The 18,047-nt window shown below is 37.4% G+C and overlaps 2 protein-coding genes and 1 pseudogene across 3 annotated transcripts in view; 2 read left to right on the plus strand and 1 right to left on the minus strand.

Moving 5' to 3' along the window:
* Positions 1-2,651, minus strand: part of LOC107669610 (testosterone 17-beta-dehydrogenase 3-like) — an 8,517-nt gene extending 5,866 nt beyond the window's left edge. Inside the window, exon 1 of the mRNA XM_016461914.1 lies at positions 2,420-2,651. Coding sequence (XP_016317400.1) covers positions 2,420-2,570 — 151 coding nt within the window. The 5' untranslated portion in view covers positions 2,571-2,651. The remainder of the gene's footprint in view (positions 1-2,419) is intronic.
* A 4,117-nt stretch (positions 2,652-6,768) lies between these two features.
* Positions 6,769-7,844, plus strand: LOC107669618 (putative nuclease HARBI1; annotated as a pseudogene).
* Positions 7,845-10,016: 2,172 nt separating this feature from the next.
* The window catches only part of LOC107669617 (sodium-dependent phosphate transporter 2-like), a 60,775-nt gene continuing 52,744 nt past the window's right edge, over positions 10,017-18,047 (plus strand). For both annotated transcript variants that reach the window (XM_016461921.1, XM_016461926.1), the window contains exon 1: positions 10,017-10,589. The gene's annotated coding sequence lies outside the window, so the exon portion shown is untranslated. The remainder of the gene's footprint in view (positions 10,590-18,047) is intronic.

Below are 18,047 nucleotides of genomic sequence, written 5' to 3' on the forward strand. Positions count from 1 at the left end.
ATAATTTACAGTGAATAACCGTAAATTGACATTCCCAGAATTCCCTGCGTTACATTTCAAATTTGATGTTTTTTGTTGAAATAACTATGTTTCTTCTTAGTTTTTTCTTATCAGTTTTGTATATTAGGGTTGTGTGTTACACCTAATGTTGTTAAATGAATGTTTATTGCATTATTTCAATTTCATGTGCGTTACCATGATGGTGTTTAGTGTCTGTGTGAATGACACTGTGCACCTTCTATATATGTTATTATTTAAAAGCTGCTTGTGATGGGCTTTGGTTCATCATGTGACTTTCTCATCACCACCTGCTTTTGGTGGTTATCAGTGTATTACAAAGGTGCAAAACAGATTTCAGTACTTCAATAGGTTGGTATATTAACATTATATCAGTTAAGGAAAATACGGTAAGTTTTTTACCGTAAATTTTACGGAATTTTTTTTACAGTGCACCAATTCACTAAACAAATAGGGAGCATGCTGCATATGTGTGAAAAGTCATCTCCTGTGAATGTCTAGAACTGCATCTTCTCTCCACCACTGTTTGTTCATCTGAGAAGTACATGGGAGTAATGAAGAAAAGGGGTGGTGGAGGGTCAGTGGCATGACCAGTGTATAATATAGAGGAAACGATGTAAGATGTAATTACTTCATGCTTTCATTACTTTTGCAGACTAGAAAGGTTTGAACTAATGTCCGTGTTGTCCTCTGTGTGGGAAAATGGCTTTTTTGTGTCTTTCTTTCTTGTTTCCCATGCTTTCGTTCTTTCTTTGCGTCAATGTTCTTGGTGTACAAGAAGTACAAGTAGTACCCTGCTTTAGATCTCAGTGAGATCTCAGGATAAGCAAAATATTTTGAATGTCTCAAATGTGAACAATTCAGTCTTTAGCTGGCTTGCCTCAACTTTTAAAATGTATTATATAAGTACAATTGTAATAAATAAATACTATTAATATATTATAATATATATTATTTAATATACCCAAGTTATGAACTAACAATGAACACTTATATTTATATTAACTAACATAAATTATGTAAAAACAAATGTATTACTTATTATAATTTTTGGGGGCCCTATAAGCAAGTGGTCCCTGAGGGGCCCCCTCAGTAAAATCGTGCTCTGTGGGGCCCCAAGGCTGCATTTATTTGATTAATAATAAAATAAATCAGTGGTATTGCAAAATACTAAATAATTAATTAACTGTTTTCTTTTTAAATATATTTTAAAATATATTTAAAAAGCTGAGTTTTTAATCAGTCATTTCGCCAGTCTTCAGTGTTACATGATCCTTTAGAAACCTAATATGTCTCTAGAATAAGAATGCAAATCTTACGGCATTCTATCATGCACTCATACTGGCTAAACCAACAAGAATATGCAGAACAACTTACAAAACTCTCTACATGATTATTTATTTATAGTGAAAGGAATAGCAGATGTACTGTGTCTAAACATGCTAGAAAACACCCCCTGCAAAGGGACATTGTAATGCATGCACTCTCCCTCTCTCTCTCTTACACACACAAACACACACAGAACTTTTCAAAGCCTTAAAGAGAAAGAACAGTTGCAGAAGGAGAAAAAAGTAATGTTAATTTGATTTCAAATGAACAGGAACAACCATTCAAAGTCAAGAAAAAACAAACAAAAAAAAAAAGTAATAACGTCCTGGAACATACTGTTCTAATTGCCTTTTGTTCTCTGCCACTCTCAGTGCTGGAATGGAATGGAAAGGAAGCTTGGGAAAAAGTGGCTGGAATTGTTGTTTTTTGTTGCTGAACTTGTATACTCAGTAGGATTTCAAGAAAGCCACAAGGAGGGTCTCTCTTTTGCCAACAACAAAAAACAATGTTTAGGAAAGCAAGACACTCTGTGAGGGACAATTTAAAGTGAGATGAGAACCTTGTTCCTGAGCCAAACGGTGGAACAAAACCAAGGTAGTGATGGTTTGTAGGAGGGCTACATGGTTCACTGCTTTAAATCCACTGTTCTCAACCAGGGTTCCCTCAAGGTACAGCAGGGGGTCAGTTCAGAAGATATAATAAACATTGCATTTTCTTAAATGCTGAAATCATGACATTTCTAACTGTTAGCTAATTTGAAACTTTAAAACTAATAATATTTTAAGCAATATTTAATGTAGTAATGTGAAATAGTGTTCTTAATGAAAGTTATTATAAAGGGTTACCAACAAAATCCAGCTTTTTTATTGTTAGCGTATATGTCACAAGTTTAACATTGCTACTTTCTCTCTTATTATTTATTTATTTATTAATCATTTATTTCATGCATTTATTATTATTTTATTTATTTATTGATTGATTTGCAAAAATCTTTCAAGTATAAAAAGGCTGGTTTATATAGAAAATGCATGCTCAACACAAAAATGAAAATCAAAATGCTGGTGTATCTCACCTGCCCATTTCCCCAGAGAGGTGAAAAAAGTCTCAGGAAGAGGACAGAAGAGCTTTGGGACAAGCATCATAAGCAGGCATACTAATTTCCCTCCAAAAACCAGGACAGCACAAGTCCCGGTCAAGATGAAGATAATCTCAATGAGCGTCATGACGGCTTTTCTCAAGGCTTAAAGTGAGTCCTTCGTGCTATCTTGGCCCCTCTTTTTGCTGCCACGGTTCTCTCATTCTCTCATTTAATCTGACCACAAGCTTCAAAACCCAGTGCTGACAGCTCCCTCAGCCAATCAGAATCTTCTCTGCCCATTCTCACCAGAACAGAATTCACATTCCTCATTTGTTGCGTCTGTTGTGGCATTTAGTATGAGTAAGCTCACCTATTGTCATCCAAATCCCAGAGTGAAGGGAATTTAAGTGACTTACCTTGTGTCACAGAATGTGCTTAAATCCTTTCACTGCTACCTTGATTTTACAGAACTGATTTTAAATGTCTTCATGGTGTTGTCCCTGCATACTTTGGCAAAAGTGTTGCTAAATATAGTCCAGCCAGATCAGGCATATAATTTAACTGAAGGCTGCTGGTTAAACCCAAAACACTGCAAAAAACTATTGTCCCAAGCTGTTGAACTCTCTGACAAACTATAAACTATTCACTATACCTGGCACTTTTAGAACTATTTTCCCCCGTTTATCTTGTAAATTTTTCAGTTAATTATATTTATGTTATCTCTTATGTGAATATGCGTGTATAAGCATATTAACTGTATTTTGTACTATTTTAATGTAGTACAATAGACAGAGAAATAATTCAGTGAAATAATTACCAGTATTACATAATTGAGATTAGGGGTACCGGTAGACACCATTAACTGGTAGAAATTTGTCAACCGGTAGATTTTGGACTATCGTCTTTACCACGGCTACATGCTCATGCGACATTGCTGTGCTACGTTGTCATGAAAACCTATCGTCTGCACACGTTTTTAAGCATTACGGTTTAAAAACAAGTGATTTTAAACCATTGGAATGCAATCGGCAGTAAAAAAGAACTCCTGAAGACGGTGCACATAGAGCACAGGAGTATTGAACTTAAATACACACACTTGTATGTGTCAAAATGCCCATCTTTGCAAGTATCCTTGTAAACACAGTAGGTCTTAAGTGAAAGCAAACAGCTGAGAAAGAAAACACGTGACTTGTATGTGTCAAAATACCTGTCTTTGCAAGTATCCTCGTAAACAGTAATTTTAGTCTTAAGTGAAGGCAAAAAGCTGAGGAAGAAAACACGTGTAACAGAATATTGGATCCGGGGATCTCTTAAATTAACAGCAGTCCAATATACCTGCTGTCGGTCATTCATGTTAATCAAACAACAAAAGAGAGAATCTCACTGCTCTTGACTAAATAACTTTTGTAACTTTATTAGAAGAAATATAGATTTGAATGTACATAGTGAAGAATGTGCAGTTTTTATACATTTGATTACACAATGTAGCATTTCTTTTTTACTGTAGAGACCTATAAAGACCTTATTTAAAGCAAAAATAACTATATCGTGATATCAGTTTTTTAATTTTTATATTTTCTGTCGTTTTAATTTTTGACAAAAGTTTAGTCGTTTTTTTGTATTAATTCATAACTATATAGGTCTTATTTATTTTAGTATTAGTTATTTTAGCAGAAGTTAATCAAGTTAAATCAAGTTACAAATTACAATAAGAAATCTAAAATAAACAGTTTTTTAAAACATTTTATCTCAGTTAACGTTTATTTTATTTCAAGTAACAAAAATGTTTTTTTACGGTTTCAGTTTCAGCTGTATTGCACAAATGTATTAATTTAATTGATTTAAATATATACATATATATATTACAGTAATAGGGCAAGTTTACTAAAAAAAAAAAAGGATTTTACAGTTTATGAATTCAAATCTGGGTGATGATATGGTGAAGGATAATATTTTATTGATAATTCATCAGTAAGAACATCCAGACTAACCTATTTGTATCCACACTTACCTTTTTCAAGGGAAGACAGAAAGGTAATAATAATGACTCATAATGTCATCTTTCGCAACACGATTTACTGTAAATGTGCATTGCATCTTATTTGTTGACATTTTGCTTTCACAATTATTGAGCTTGTGAAGAAAAGTCAACATTCGCTATTTATTTCATCATCACACTAATTACAATTCTCGCAGTCTCATGAGCCCTGTCTAGCACATTTGTCTGGCACTGCAGTGTTGAACTCTCTGGTATCATGGATAAGCAGCTCTAGCGCTATCTAGTGGTTAAAATTATGCCCTACAGCCCAACGTTTAAACGTGTTACCTTACTCCAGGGGTGCTCAACCCTGCTCCTGGCGATCGACTGTCCTGCAAAGTTCAGCTCCAACCCTAATCAAACACACCTGAAGCAACTAATTAGGGTCTTCAGGATCACTTAAAAATTAAAGGCAGGTGTATTTGATTAGAGGTGGAGCTAAACTTTGCAGGACAGTCGATCGCCAGAAGCAGGGTTGGGCATCCCTGCCTTACTCCATTACCTTTATTATTGCCAGAAAGGTAAAATGAACTATACAAGTAAGCTGAAATGTAAACTCACTCATGTATTAACTGAAGAATAGCGTTGCAGATAAAGAAGTTTCATAGAAGGGCTTTGTTTGCCCACTCAGGATCAGCTTGAACTGAATGAATGGGTGTCGAATGTTTTCTGCCTCATTACTCAATCCCTATAACCAATTTGTTATTAGTGAGATAGAGAAGTTTAAAATATTCACATAGGTATTTATTTTTATTTATTTATTTGATTTGAGAGATTTTTGCTGTCCGGGGACCCGTTCTTGAAATGTCACATCCAAGATTATATCATCACGCTAATCAGGATCTGGCTAATTTGGTTCTTCGAATGTGGCTGTTGTTTATGATTAGTATGGAAACTCACTGTAACAAAGTTTGTAGATCGGGAAGGAGGCGGGAACCAGCGAACATTTAAACATACACATTTAATAATCAAATAAACAAACACAAAATGAAAGTAAAAGCGGCAGCCCCTCACGGACGACTGCCGCATAAAACAACAACAACATAAATAGTCCAGGGGCCCGTTCTTCGTACGTCGCTTATTACATCCGAGATGAAATGTCACATCCAAGATTATATCATCACGCTAATCAGGATCTGGCTAATTTGGTTCTTCGAATGTGGCTGTTGTTTATGATTAGTATGGCTGGATTGAGTTATCTGAGATAATTGCGCGTTCATGGGTTGGTTTAAAAGGGGCTATGTATCGATACTCGAAACCACGATCAGCAGTGTAGCAATTGGCTGGCGGCAAGATGGCAACGTAATGACGTCATATAATTAGTAAAGACACCTGACTTTGGACTTTTATAAGGAAACAGCCAAGCGAACAAAACTACATACATGGTATAATAGATAAATGAAATGCACACTGTTTTTATTTTATTTAAATTTTTTTACATGATTCCCAATTTATATTCACAATTTTTAATATTTGTAAAGGCTTTACATTTTTATTTCAATGTAGCAATTAGCAATTAATTTAATTTTATCTTTGAAACAGATTTGTTACGTGACACCATTAATTAAAGTTTCAAGGGTCAAGATCATGTTATCTGCATCTCCTGTGCTCCATCAAGCCACTCCCATAATAGCTGTCACCACTCAAATTAATGCACGACTCAGATTAATTGTACAGCATGTGTGTAAGACTCTAATACAATTATAAAGTAATTATTTCATCACTAATAAATCTTTCAATGAGTAAAACTGGCTGTGTCTATAGTATTATAGACTACACAATATTATTAGCCTATATTACTTTTAAATTAATTTTTAAATGATTATTATTTTTAAATTATTGTCCCTGGATCAGTAGGATACTCTTGTAACAAAGTAACGGTGGCTGGGACATATTTTAAGTATCAATTATGCTTAAAAAGATACAATCTAATCCCGTTTACATGAAATAAGCCTGCTCCCGAGCAGGTTTAAGTTTACGGACCTGTTGCTATGACAGCAACTCCGGGATGAGCTTCGAAGAACCAACCAATCCAAGATCATGCCAAATCGTCAACAATCAAATCCAGCTAACTGAGTTAGCGATGTACGAAGAACGGGCCCCAGGGGTCCGTTCTTTGTACGTTGTTGATGATTTCGCTTGATCTTGGATTGGTTGGTTCTTCGAAGCTCATCCCGGAGTTGCTGTCATAGCAACAGGTCCGTAAGCTTAAACCTGCTCGGGAGAAGGCTTATTTCATGTAAACAGGATTAGATCGCGGCTTTATAAGTGGAGGTGATACGAGAAGTCTGTTGCACTTGCAGCCATGTCTTGCCTGTTTTTACGAGAGCAACCTGTTGTGGAAGGTGTGAGGATAATTCGCAGAGCTTTTAGAATTAATCGTGTTTTGCGACACAGACAGGATCCATTAGCATAGCGCGATAGTGTACTTTTTTGAAAGATATTGTTTTTCACGTGAGGGCGTAATTTACATAATTAATTTGTTGGAACCTCATATTAAAAGTTCGACTCGTCGGAGTCGGGCTTTAACTACAGCACAAACTGTGTGCATTGCATTGAGATTCTTTGTGAGTGGCACTTTCCTGTACACTATTGGGGATGCGGAGAACTTGGCCAAAAGTGCTGTCTGTCGTGCCATTCGCAAAGTTTATCTGGCACTCAAGCAGTTTTTAGGGGTTTTTGTGGTCTTTCCAAGCCACTTAAGACCCCAAATTGTAAAACAGAGCTTTTTTCACCATTGCAGGTACGTTCTACTTGTTAATGAAGATCGTGTGAATATGACCAGGCTGGTAAATATGAATCGATTGTCCCCCAGGCTTCCCTAATGTGATTGGTGCCATAGACTGCACACACATTCATATCCAGGCCCCAATGAAGGGGATTTTGTGAACCGAAAGGGGGTTCACAGTATAAATGTGCAGGTGAGTTACTATTACAATTCATTGCATTTTACCATTGTACAGGTGATTACGACGGGATCCTGGTCGGAGACAGGGGCTATGCCTGTAGGCAGTATCTTATGACCCCATTCCCTGACCCCAACCCTGGACCACAAACCCGTTACAATGCAGCTCTAGCCAGGACAAGGGCACACATTGAAATGACCTTTGGGCAACTAAAGGGAAGATTTCAGTGTCTGAAAAGTCTGAGGGTTGCACCTGACAGGGCATGCAACATTGTCGCATGTGCTGTATTACACAACATTGCCACCATTAGAAAGGAGAGGACCCGTGGTGGAGGTGCAGCCTGATGATGACCTCCAGCCAGTGCACATGGACCAACCTAGTGGCAGAGCTGCACGGGACAGGATTGTGGAACACCATTTTTGAGAATAAAAAAAAAACAAAACAAGGCAAATATGGTTTCCATGACTTTTATTAGTCGTTCTCTGGCAAAAAAAAGAAAAAAAAAGTAATATTTTGCCTGCAAACACAGATATTGTCATGCAAGGTCAACAGTAGTGCTCGGTGTCAAATGGTGTTTTACTACTTACTCTGAAGTTCCTTTTGCAGCAACTCTATTTCTAGTGCAATTTTCTTCTTCATTAGCTGTTGGAGCTCTATTGGTCCCCTCAGTTTTTTTGGTTTTTTTTTTTACTTCCAAATATTCAACTTTATTCTGCAGGCTACGTTTATAGAGGGAACGGATGTGACCCTGTGCCATTTACAGAGAAAATAAATTGAACTCAACACATGTCACAAACAAAAAAAAAGAACTAAAATGAGAAAAAAGACAAACTGATATTAAACACTGCCCACCGCTGTATAAATTCTCTGTGCAGACTCCCTCTCCGCAGGCCTGTGTGCAGACTCCTGCAACTCATATTGCTGTCAAAAATAGAAAGTACTTTAGTTGATACAAATTTATAGTGTGTATATATAGTGTGTTTTTATGTGTAGTTATGCACTTACAGGTACTTCCTCCAAAGGACACTCATTAGTGTATTATATAGCGTGTTTTTATGTGTAATTATGCACTTACAGGTACTTCCTCCAAAGGACACTCATGGAGTCCTGTGCAATGAAAATAAATGGCATGACAAAGTGATACACTGTCTTCACTATTGACTTCCTGGCAGTGGGTCTAAGGAAGAGCTGCCCCCAGGGGTGCCCTGAACATTGGGTCGGTTCGCATTTAATCCAAGGGCCAGCTCTTCTGCCGGGGTGTGACGTGGGGGTGCAGGACCACCACCTGTTTGTTTTTGCTCTGCCTTTTTCCTAGTTGCTGGTATAAACAAGCACATCATTTCACAGTCTTTTGTAAAAAGACTAAGAACAACATATGTAGTTAACATTGCCATTTTGTAGAATATTATTGTATTTCACCTTTACTTGTTCCCAAGTTCTAGTGGGTCCTGTGGTGGCTCTAATATAAAAGATTAAAGTAACTATGACAATTTTAAAATGTACATATACTGTAGTAACTGATTAGAAACATCTAACAGCGTCACTACTTACGCATTTAATTTATCTGCTACTTTTTGCCAGCCCTCTCTCCTGGCTTTTGCAGCCTTTGAGGTGTTTCCTGGCGTTTTTATTACATTTTGGAACTCGCCATAGCCCTCCATCAAGAGCTCTTGTTCTGCCGCCGAGAAAAAGTGGGCGCGCTCTTTGGCCATTGTGGACAACCAATAATAGCGTTGCTGATCAGTGTTTCTACTATCCATACATATCCCCGTTTAAACAATCTCAGATAACTCAATCCAGCCATACTAATCATCAACAACAGTGTGCTCGAAGAACCTAATTAGCCAGATAATGATTAGCTGGATCATATCATCTCAGATGTGTCTTTTGATCTCGGATGTAATAAGCGACGTACGAAGAACGGACCCCAGGCATTCAAGACGTCGTCCTAAATCAATATTTGCATGTGGGTATGAAACAGCAGAGGGCGCTGTTCACCAAGTTTGAGATTTTTTTTGGTCCTCTTAAACGCACTTGCAAATATATGCATATGGACGAAAAATCTCAATACAACAATCTATCAAATATTTAAATGGCCAAAAAAATCTACAGTATATAGGCATATAGTTCATATTATCGTATCAAAAATGATCTCATAGCAGCACTGAAGAAATAACGTGTCTGATTATGTATAAGTTTTGGCACGTACTTCATAGTACAGAGAAACTTTCCCTATTTATTCCTTGAAATAATTATTTCTAAATGTCAATATTCTGGTGCTATATATCAATGTCTAGGATGAACTCAGTGAACTTGTCTTTTTGCAAGGTGTCTCGTGTAGCTGTGTCCGATTCGTAAACAAATCCTATCCAGTCGATTCTGTTCAATGAATCTTTTGAATCACAAGACTAGTCTGAACGACTCGTTTACGAAAATAAATCATTTAAAATATTAAAATGAATAGAACGTAATATCAATTATGCGGTCCCTGGCATATTACACGCTCTACTGTTCAAATATGTTTTATTAAGGCAGTTCGAGTAAAATAATCGCCGAATCCCCCCCCCCAAACGAATCATTAAAAGAACCGATACGCAAAAAGGAGTCGGGCTTCCTATCCCTAGTCTCATGTGGTGCGCATGTGTGGTGAACGCGCGAACGCTGTTACGTAACGGTACGTATGCAGACAACTACCTGCCCACTTTCTGAGACATAAACATATCAATATTACGAATAAAGTAATGATACCTAATTTATTCGTATCCTAATCCAGCTTCAGTATGGATAAGAATCGATGTCTCGTCACGTGGCCCCAACATTGCCTCTTTAAAGGTTTCCTCAGGAAAAACAGTGACCTCGTGCACCCACCAGAATACATTTCTATAACAGCCATATCTAAAACATCCCATAATAAACCTAACAAGCCCATTTGCGCAAATCCGCTGCCATTTGGTTGATACTTGAGCTGAAGGGGGACAGGACGTTGCATCGACGGGTTTGTCTGTCTCCACTCGTTCTTTCCCATTTTTCCTCCGTACACGGAAAGCTCCCTGCCCCCTGATCCCTCAGGCGCCCGGATGCACACCACACCACACCACACCAGCAGCAGCAGTAGGCGGTCAGTCAGGACAAACATGGTCGCCAGAGCTGGAGGAAGCGTTTAGGAATCTCCGCGCCGAAGCACGTTAAAGCCTCTCCAGAGGACTGATTTCTCTTCTCGGTGAGTAAGAGCCGTGTCATTGACCGCTGTCATGCCGTCGATAATTCGTCAATGGATTATACTCACGCGACAGGGAATATTTTCAGAACCACGCGCTTTACTTTGTTACTCGCGTGTGCAGCTACATATGTCTTTGAGACGTGATGATATTGTCTTTAAAGTTAATTTATATTAAGGAGGGCTACGTGATTTTTCTCATGGTCAGATTTGTGCGAGTCCACTGGTATTTAATGCTATTAACCGCTTTGTATTAAGCATGGAGCTCGTTTTGTAAGTATGACAGCTCTTTTGGTGATTTGCTTTGATTTGAATTTATGTATTTTGGTAAAGGTGGGACTAGTCAGGTAAGAGCCTGTCGAGACACAGCAACGGTCGGGCTGCGGTGATTTGAGACATACACGTGATTGTGTTGTAACATTTTGTAACGTAGAAGCACTTCTATTTACTATAAACTTTTTTACACGATCCACAACGGAATGTAGCACATAAATGCATTTTTTAGTGAAGCAATAACACGCGAGCAGTAGTGCCTCGTGCCACATGTAATCACAGCTGTGGTAAAATTCACTACCACAGACGGACTGTGATCTCGCTTTTACTAATTAATTACAAGTAACAATAAATATTTAAGCTTGTAAAAGGTAAGTGAGACTCTAGTAAGTTGTATAAAACGGTCACCACATAAATACCTATTTAAAGGACTGATATTTTCATTAAAACACTGATTTATTTGTGAAATAAAGGAAATTCTTCGACTAGAAGTTACAGTCCCTGTTATAAAGTAACGTTGCTATGCAACAAAGATAACAAACTCATTTTAACTGAGCAGTGATATGACGAAGATGTTACTATCTACCTTATTTTGCAACATGAAAGGTAAGGTATTTTCATTCAATATTCAAGACTTCTGATTCATTTTAGCTGGTAAAAAAAAAAAATATATATATATAATATGATAACTAATAAGTGTGCAACATCAAGCAGCATAACTGACTAAAAGTGTTTTTTTTTTTTTACAGGTAAAATAATTGGAAGAGAATGAAATTTAAAGTCTTGCACATTTACATTACAAATTGCCTCACCCGCTCTTATGTTAAAAATAAGGTGCGCATCCGTGCCCATCCACTTTTTTCAGCATCCTTGGTTCTGGAAGTGTTTTTCCTATAGGGATTTATTAAAGTCCTTGTTAAAATGTTAGAATCCGTGAACTAAACCAACCAGCTATGAGGTGAATCACAAAATTACAAACTTTGATTTGAAGAAAAAAGTTTTAAAAAATTAGATGAAAGGGTTTTTCAGTTTGCAATAGTTAATCCTGGGTTATTCTAGTCCAGGTAAATGGAATCCTGAATTATCATGTTTCACACTGCTCATAATTTACCTGGGGTTAACAATAAATCCTGGGTATTCATAAACTCACATTTCACACTGTACATTCCTAAACTCCTGGTTAACGTTCATATTTGCAGTGTCAGTGTCCTTATTGGAAGAATGACACGGCATGTGATGTGCTAACATAATGGCTCTAGTATTGCTCATCCTCGTGTTATATATTGCAGAGTATTTTCAAGTTTTCCAGAATTGACTTTTCGTTGGAATATAAAAACTATATAGAATAAAGCAGTATCTTATTCACTCTGATTCATGTTGTTTTCGTCACCATTTGACATTTTTCCACCCAAACGCTATAATGACTTTGCTATAAATGTTTTTCTGTGAATGTCCAAAACACATTGATATGAGGTACGGGATTGGGTGTCTGTTTTTGAAATTTACTACACGACTTTTAAAGGGGTCATCGGATGCCCATTTTCTGCAAGTTGATATGATTTTTTAGGGTCTTAATGAAAAGTCTATAACATAGTTTGGTAAAAATTTCTCAATGGTAGTGTAAAACAACACCCTTTTTTACCCCGTCAAAAACAGCTCTGTTCACAGCAAGCCGTTTCAGTGTATGTCCCTTTAAATGCTAATGAGCTCTGCTCACCCCACCCCTCTCTTCGAGCCGTTCTCATAAGACTGTAAATAGAGATGCACCGATTGCAATTTTCTTGACCGATTCCGATTTCCTTTTTTTTTTTGTTAGTGTGATCTGTCGATTTTTGCCGATTCCGATTTTCTTTCTAAGAACTATAATTGACAGCATATACAAACAAAAATCTACTTTTCTTCAACGCGAAGTTTTATTTTCATTAAAAAAACAAGTAAAAAGTCTGGAATAAAATAAGAACACAAAAAAATGGCAAACAACAGCACAAATAAATGCAATAGAATAAAGAGAGCTATGAAACTGCTGATCAGATATCTATCTGATTTGTTAAAACGTTTCCATGTACACTTGGCCACATAAATGTGTCGTTGTAAAATGGATATAAATCCGATCTTCAATTCCCGCGCTATATTTAAATTTAACGGAGTTCACGTAAACGAAATCAGGCATCAGCACTGGAAAGATACGTTTGTCTTATTACTTTTAATGAAGGTGATTGTGTGTTGACCGTCTGCGTCTTACCTTCAGTTTCATTCGCGGCAGTTTGCGTGTCGGCTTACTGAAGAGATACTCAGCTACTCGACCGCAGCGATGCGTGTTGCCTTAGCGCAGTCTGACTAATGTCATATAGCTTATAACACGCTCGCACACGTTTATTATTTTAACATTTTGGGAGGAGTAAAATTTACATATGTGGTTTCAACAACCAGATGCATTTACACTTGTCCAGTTTCGTCTGGAATGTGGCCCAGACCACCTCCTGAAGTGGTTTGAGCGATCGGATTTATATCAGTTTCGAATGCGTTTCGGAGGGCATTTACACCTGGTCTTTTCACGATAGCTATCCGATCAGAAAAAAACGCATGAAGTGACCAGGTGTAAACAGGCCCATATTACACAACATGCGTTCTCTTTCTCAACTATTTAACGTTCCAAAACTGACTGTGTTTAACTCAATACTCGCCAAGACGGGCATTTTGACATAATTTTGTATGTATTTGAACGTTTTAGTGCAGTTAGCCACTCATTTTGGTATTTGTGGCTCACAAGCTGTTTGAGACTGAGCGTGGCTTGTACGCTCCACTAATATAGATCAGTGGTGGTGTAAGCGCGAAACCTGCGGGAATGACTAAAATAATGCGCAATACAAGCACTATTTAACCGGAGCGAATGAGACGTGTGTGAGAGAGAAGGGGTCGTCGGAGAGAAGAGAGCGAGAATGCACGGCTGACGTTATTGCCTGTGCTGCTGGTAACAAAACAGATTGGCTTGGAATCGGAAAGAAGTCAGACTGACCGACCATCATGAGGAAAATCGGCCGATTCCGATCCCTGGCCGATCGACCGGTGCATCTCTAACTGTAAACATTAGCCGCGGAACTTGCTAACTAGCACAATATTTAGGAGAGGCAATTTGCAAAGATTTATTAAAAAAAAAAAAAAACTTATACTCACTTCTTCTGTAGGTGAAGCTGGATCACGAATGATTCGCACGAACATAGGTGCATTTAGGTACATCGGGGAGGTGCATTCCCTTCAAAAACAAAAGTAATCCACTGCGTCTTCAGCGGCTCAGATATTGGGAGTAAATGATGACTGCTATGTTCATTATTACATCCAACAACAAAACACCTCAATCACTTAGGAGACATTCTTGTCTACACCTGCTCCAATGTCAAAACAATGGTGGACTGTTCACAGCTCACTCAGGGAGGGTCTGTGCTAAAACGGCCATGTCAGTCAATAGTCGTAAAAGTCAATTTTGCATCTGATGACCCCTTTAAAATCTGAACAGATTTTAATACACTAGACATGATCATACACTTACTGGCTTTTTAAACCGTCAATACGCTAAACGACTGAGAATCATACACTGTCAGTTGTTCTGATCACAACAAGCGCACGCAGAAATGTGCGCCTTGTAGCTTGGAGACACGTTACAAATGAAAACAGTGTGTTCTAAAATCGTAAAATATCAAACATACACTACGCAATTTTCTATGTAATCTAGTGTCAACTCCGATCTGCAGATTGTCTCTGACGTCCAGCAACTAGTGTCAACTTCTCCAGACTGTAAATTGGGCCAAAAATCTGGGCAAAAGTCATGTAGTGTATTCCAGCCTTAACCGTAACATTCTAACACCGCATCGTTTCACACTGTACAAGTTTGGCACCGCAATGCAGGGTTTACACAGCAAAAGTATGAAAAGCAGTGCGTACCCCATTTCTAAGTTACAAGTGTGAAATGTACTTTTTCACGAGGTTAAAGGTGGGGTTTAAAACTGAAGATTTAAAGCTGCAGTCCGTAAGTTTTGCCTCTTTGTCGCCATCTCTGTTTGAAAACCTGGAATTGCAGCTGTGTGCTGAATTATCTAGTTTGCGTGGGTTGTGCGGCGGCACGATGAATTAGATGAATCATTAGATGAATCTAATGCTCTGAAGAGTATGTGTGGCAGTCAGTCACCGCACCGGTGTGGATATTTACTGTACTTCGCAATCACAGATTCTAGCCTACGTCTTGGAATATGACCCAAATAAGAATTTTCACCGTATATTGCCATCTGAACAAGTAAGTAACAAGTCTGCCACGTTTGTTCTGACCAACTGAGGAAAAAAGCATTACCATAAATCTCGCTACCAATGGTGATTAAATCTAAAGATCGTTTAGCTCATATCACATCAAACCGTTCAAATTATTATTATTGTTATACTTTATTCTCAAATGATGAATGTTAACAACATCAGCATTGGTGACTAAGAGTATAGTGTGTATTAGGGTGTAGATTTCAATTTCTGCACAGTCTAATCTAATTGTCATACTCTTCGAATTTCAAATTAAGAAATTCTGTTTAACCCAAAAAGCAAATTATGCTCCCTTCGAACTGGTTGTCTTTAAAATACAAATCTTTGTAATCCCAGGCTGTCTGTAATCAGAAGCACATTTATAACTGGAATATAATTTAATTTCATTCACATGTGTTTCATAAACACATAAAACTTTATGGATTACAATCCGCCATCAAAATTATACACTTAATTATTCTGGCTGCTGTGAGAAAATGCTATAAACGATCCGCCACCTGAAGGATCTTCACATGCAATAGCCTAGTAGCCGGGACAACTTCTTTGTTTACAGACGTGACGTAATGACACAGTGCCATGCTGGAATTTCCCGCGAAAACCTACCCGTACCACTCAAATTAGAAAACATTATTATAAGCTAACCGTTGTGAATCGGGCTAAAGTAAGGCGATAGTTTTGAACACTGGCTGGTTATGTGCTTGCTCAAATATTGATTTCGGATCATTTTTAACCAAAAAAAGTTACAGACTGCAGCTTTAACAAAACCACCAATTAACAACCTCGATTCTCACTGTAGGTCTGTTTTTGACAGTTTAATGTTAATGCTAAAAAGCAATTACCCTATAGAGATAAATAAATTATTTAAAGATAAATGGGATTTTTGCCTCTGGAACCTGACTGTTGCACTCTGTATCCTTGGATATAACATGGCTGCTGTGTTGACCAGTCGATATCCAGGATCGATCCTTTATGTTATATTGAGTAACTTATGCTTCAGGTAAAATGGCCAGTTAATTCAGTTAAAGATGAAAACCATAATGGACAAATAGTATAGTCGATTGTGTAAACGTGTGAAATGAATGTGACTAGACTCCCTTCCTCATCTCCTACTGTATGTTTTGATATATAATCATAGGAGTGTACAATTTACAGTCGGTGTTCAATCTGCTCTTGATTGGAATATAATATGAGAGATGAATCAGCTAAACAAGACTCTGAAATGATTTATTTAAATAGCATTCAAATATCCTGGAAGCCTTTCATGCTCTGTCTTCCTCACAGTGCTGATATCATTTAGTGGTATATCAGATTTCAGTCCTTTTATGGACTTATAAAAGAGACTTCACCTGCTATTGAGGTCACGCTTCTCCACAGTTTTGAATGGGCAGAACGATGAATAATAATCAATGAATGCCTACATGCAGAGATGAGTTTAAAACCTGTATTTAATGCTAGAGCATCATGTGCAGCAGCATGTGCTGTGTGTACATAATTGTGATAGGATCAGACAGCAACAGTCGCTTAGTGTTTATGTAGCCAGGCCTACATTAGATAAGTGTTTGCTGAGTTGTTGAACTTACTAAAAAAAGAAATGGTCAGGTTCAAGCCAATTTGCCCGTTTTTGGTCTTAGTGATTTATGAGTTTATTAACAAGAACTATAGTGAACATTAACAAAACCTAAAATAAAACTCCAGAAAGGTGTAAAATATGTGACCTTTAATAATAATTTTATTAGCAGTAGTAGTAGTACTATCATCATTACATTATGTCATATATTTCTGTCACAGTTTCTTCAAGTTAAACTGAACTTTTATTTTGACGGGTTGCTGTGAAAACCTTTGAGTTTCTCTTTGTATATGATATGATGATAGTTTTTCTCAAAAGAAATGGTAAAATGCTAATGAAATGACTCAGAGCAGTTCTAGAGATTGTTCTTGTGTTCATGCACTCATAAATTGAGGCGGCAGAGGCTGAAATCACCACGAGCATCACTCGTGCTTCAGTATGTTTGTAGTAAATGAAACCGTGCGTCTGCGGCATTTATTCACACAGAGCCATGCAGAACATGCAGGATTCATATTTAAATAGTATTTTTGCAGCTTAATATTCACAGACACTAGGCCATATCATGTTTTGATTTTAATGTACTGACCTGCTTTTGATGTATCCATCCAAAATTTTGCAAATTCTGTGACGTTCTGCGTTATACAGTAAATTATGTTTTAGGGGTGCTCCGATTGATCGGTTACTGATCACTATCACCTGATAATTGCTTTGGGATGTTTGATCGGCGGTCTCTAAAAAGGCCGATCTCATAAACCGATCTCAAACTGATGACGCACCTGCTGTGTTCCACACCGAGTTTGCGGCACGCGCTGAATTAAAGTGACAGCGCATTATTTGCAAAATGTAGTAATTACACCATAAATGCATATAATTAAAGTCTACTTAGTGTTTCAAAGTCAACACATATGGCTTTTTGGCTAGGTTTAAAAGAAAAGAGCACTTTTAGATAAACAAGGCAATAACAGATTGCACTTGTGGAGGTAGGAAAGCAAAGTGCTTTATGAACCGCAGAATTGCATATAATAAAAATTCAAATGCAAAAAAGGCAGTAGAGCTGACCATTTCTGTCAGTGGTAAGTTTTAATTTAGAATGTTTGTGATAACGTAAGAAAAGCATTTTAAATGTTTTGCCACTTGCTTGAGCAACTGTGCTGTTGCTATTGTGCAACAATTGCAATTATGCACTGCATAATCGAACATTTAGGTGAGATAAATATATTTTTGAAAAATGTATAAAAAATGCTCCCCTCCACCCCTCAAATTAAAAAAATACCCTCACAAGAGTCACCTAAGAGGGGAATTCATTTTCAAAAATGAAA

The sequence above is a fragment of the Sinocyclocheilus anshuiensis genome, unplaced genomic scaffold (assembly GCF_001515605.1).
Source record: "Sinocyclocheilus anshuiensis isolate Anshui unplaced genomic scaffold, SAMN03320099.WGS_v1.1 scaffold80, whole genome shotgun sequence".
NCBI lineage: Eukaryota > Metazoa > Chordata > Actinopteri > Cypriniformes > Cyprinidae > Sinocyclocheilus > Sinocyclocheilus anshuiensis.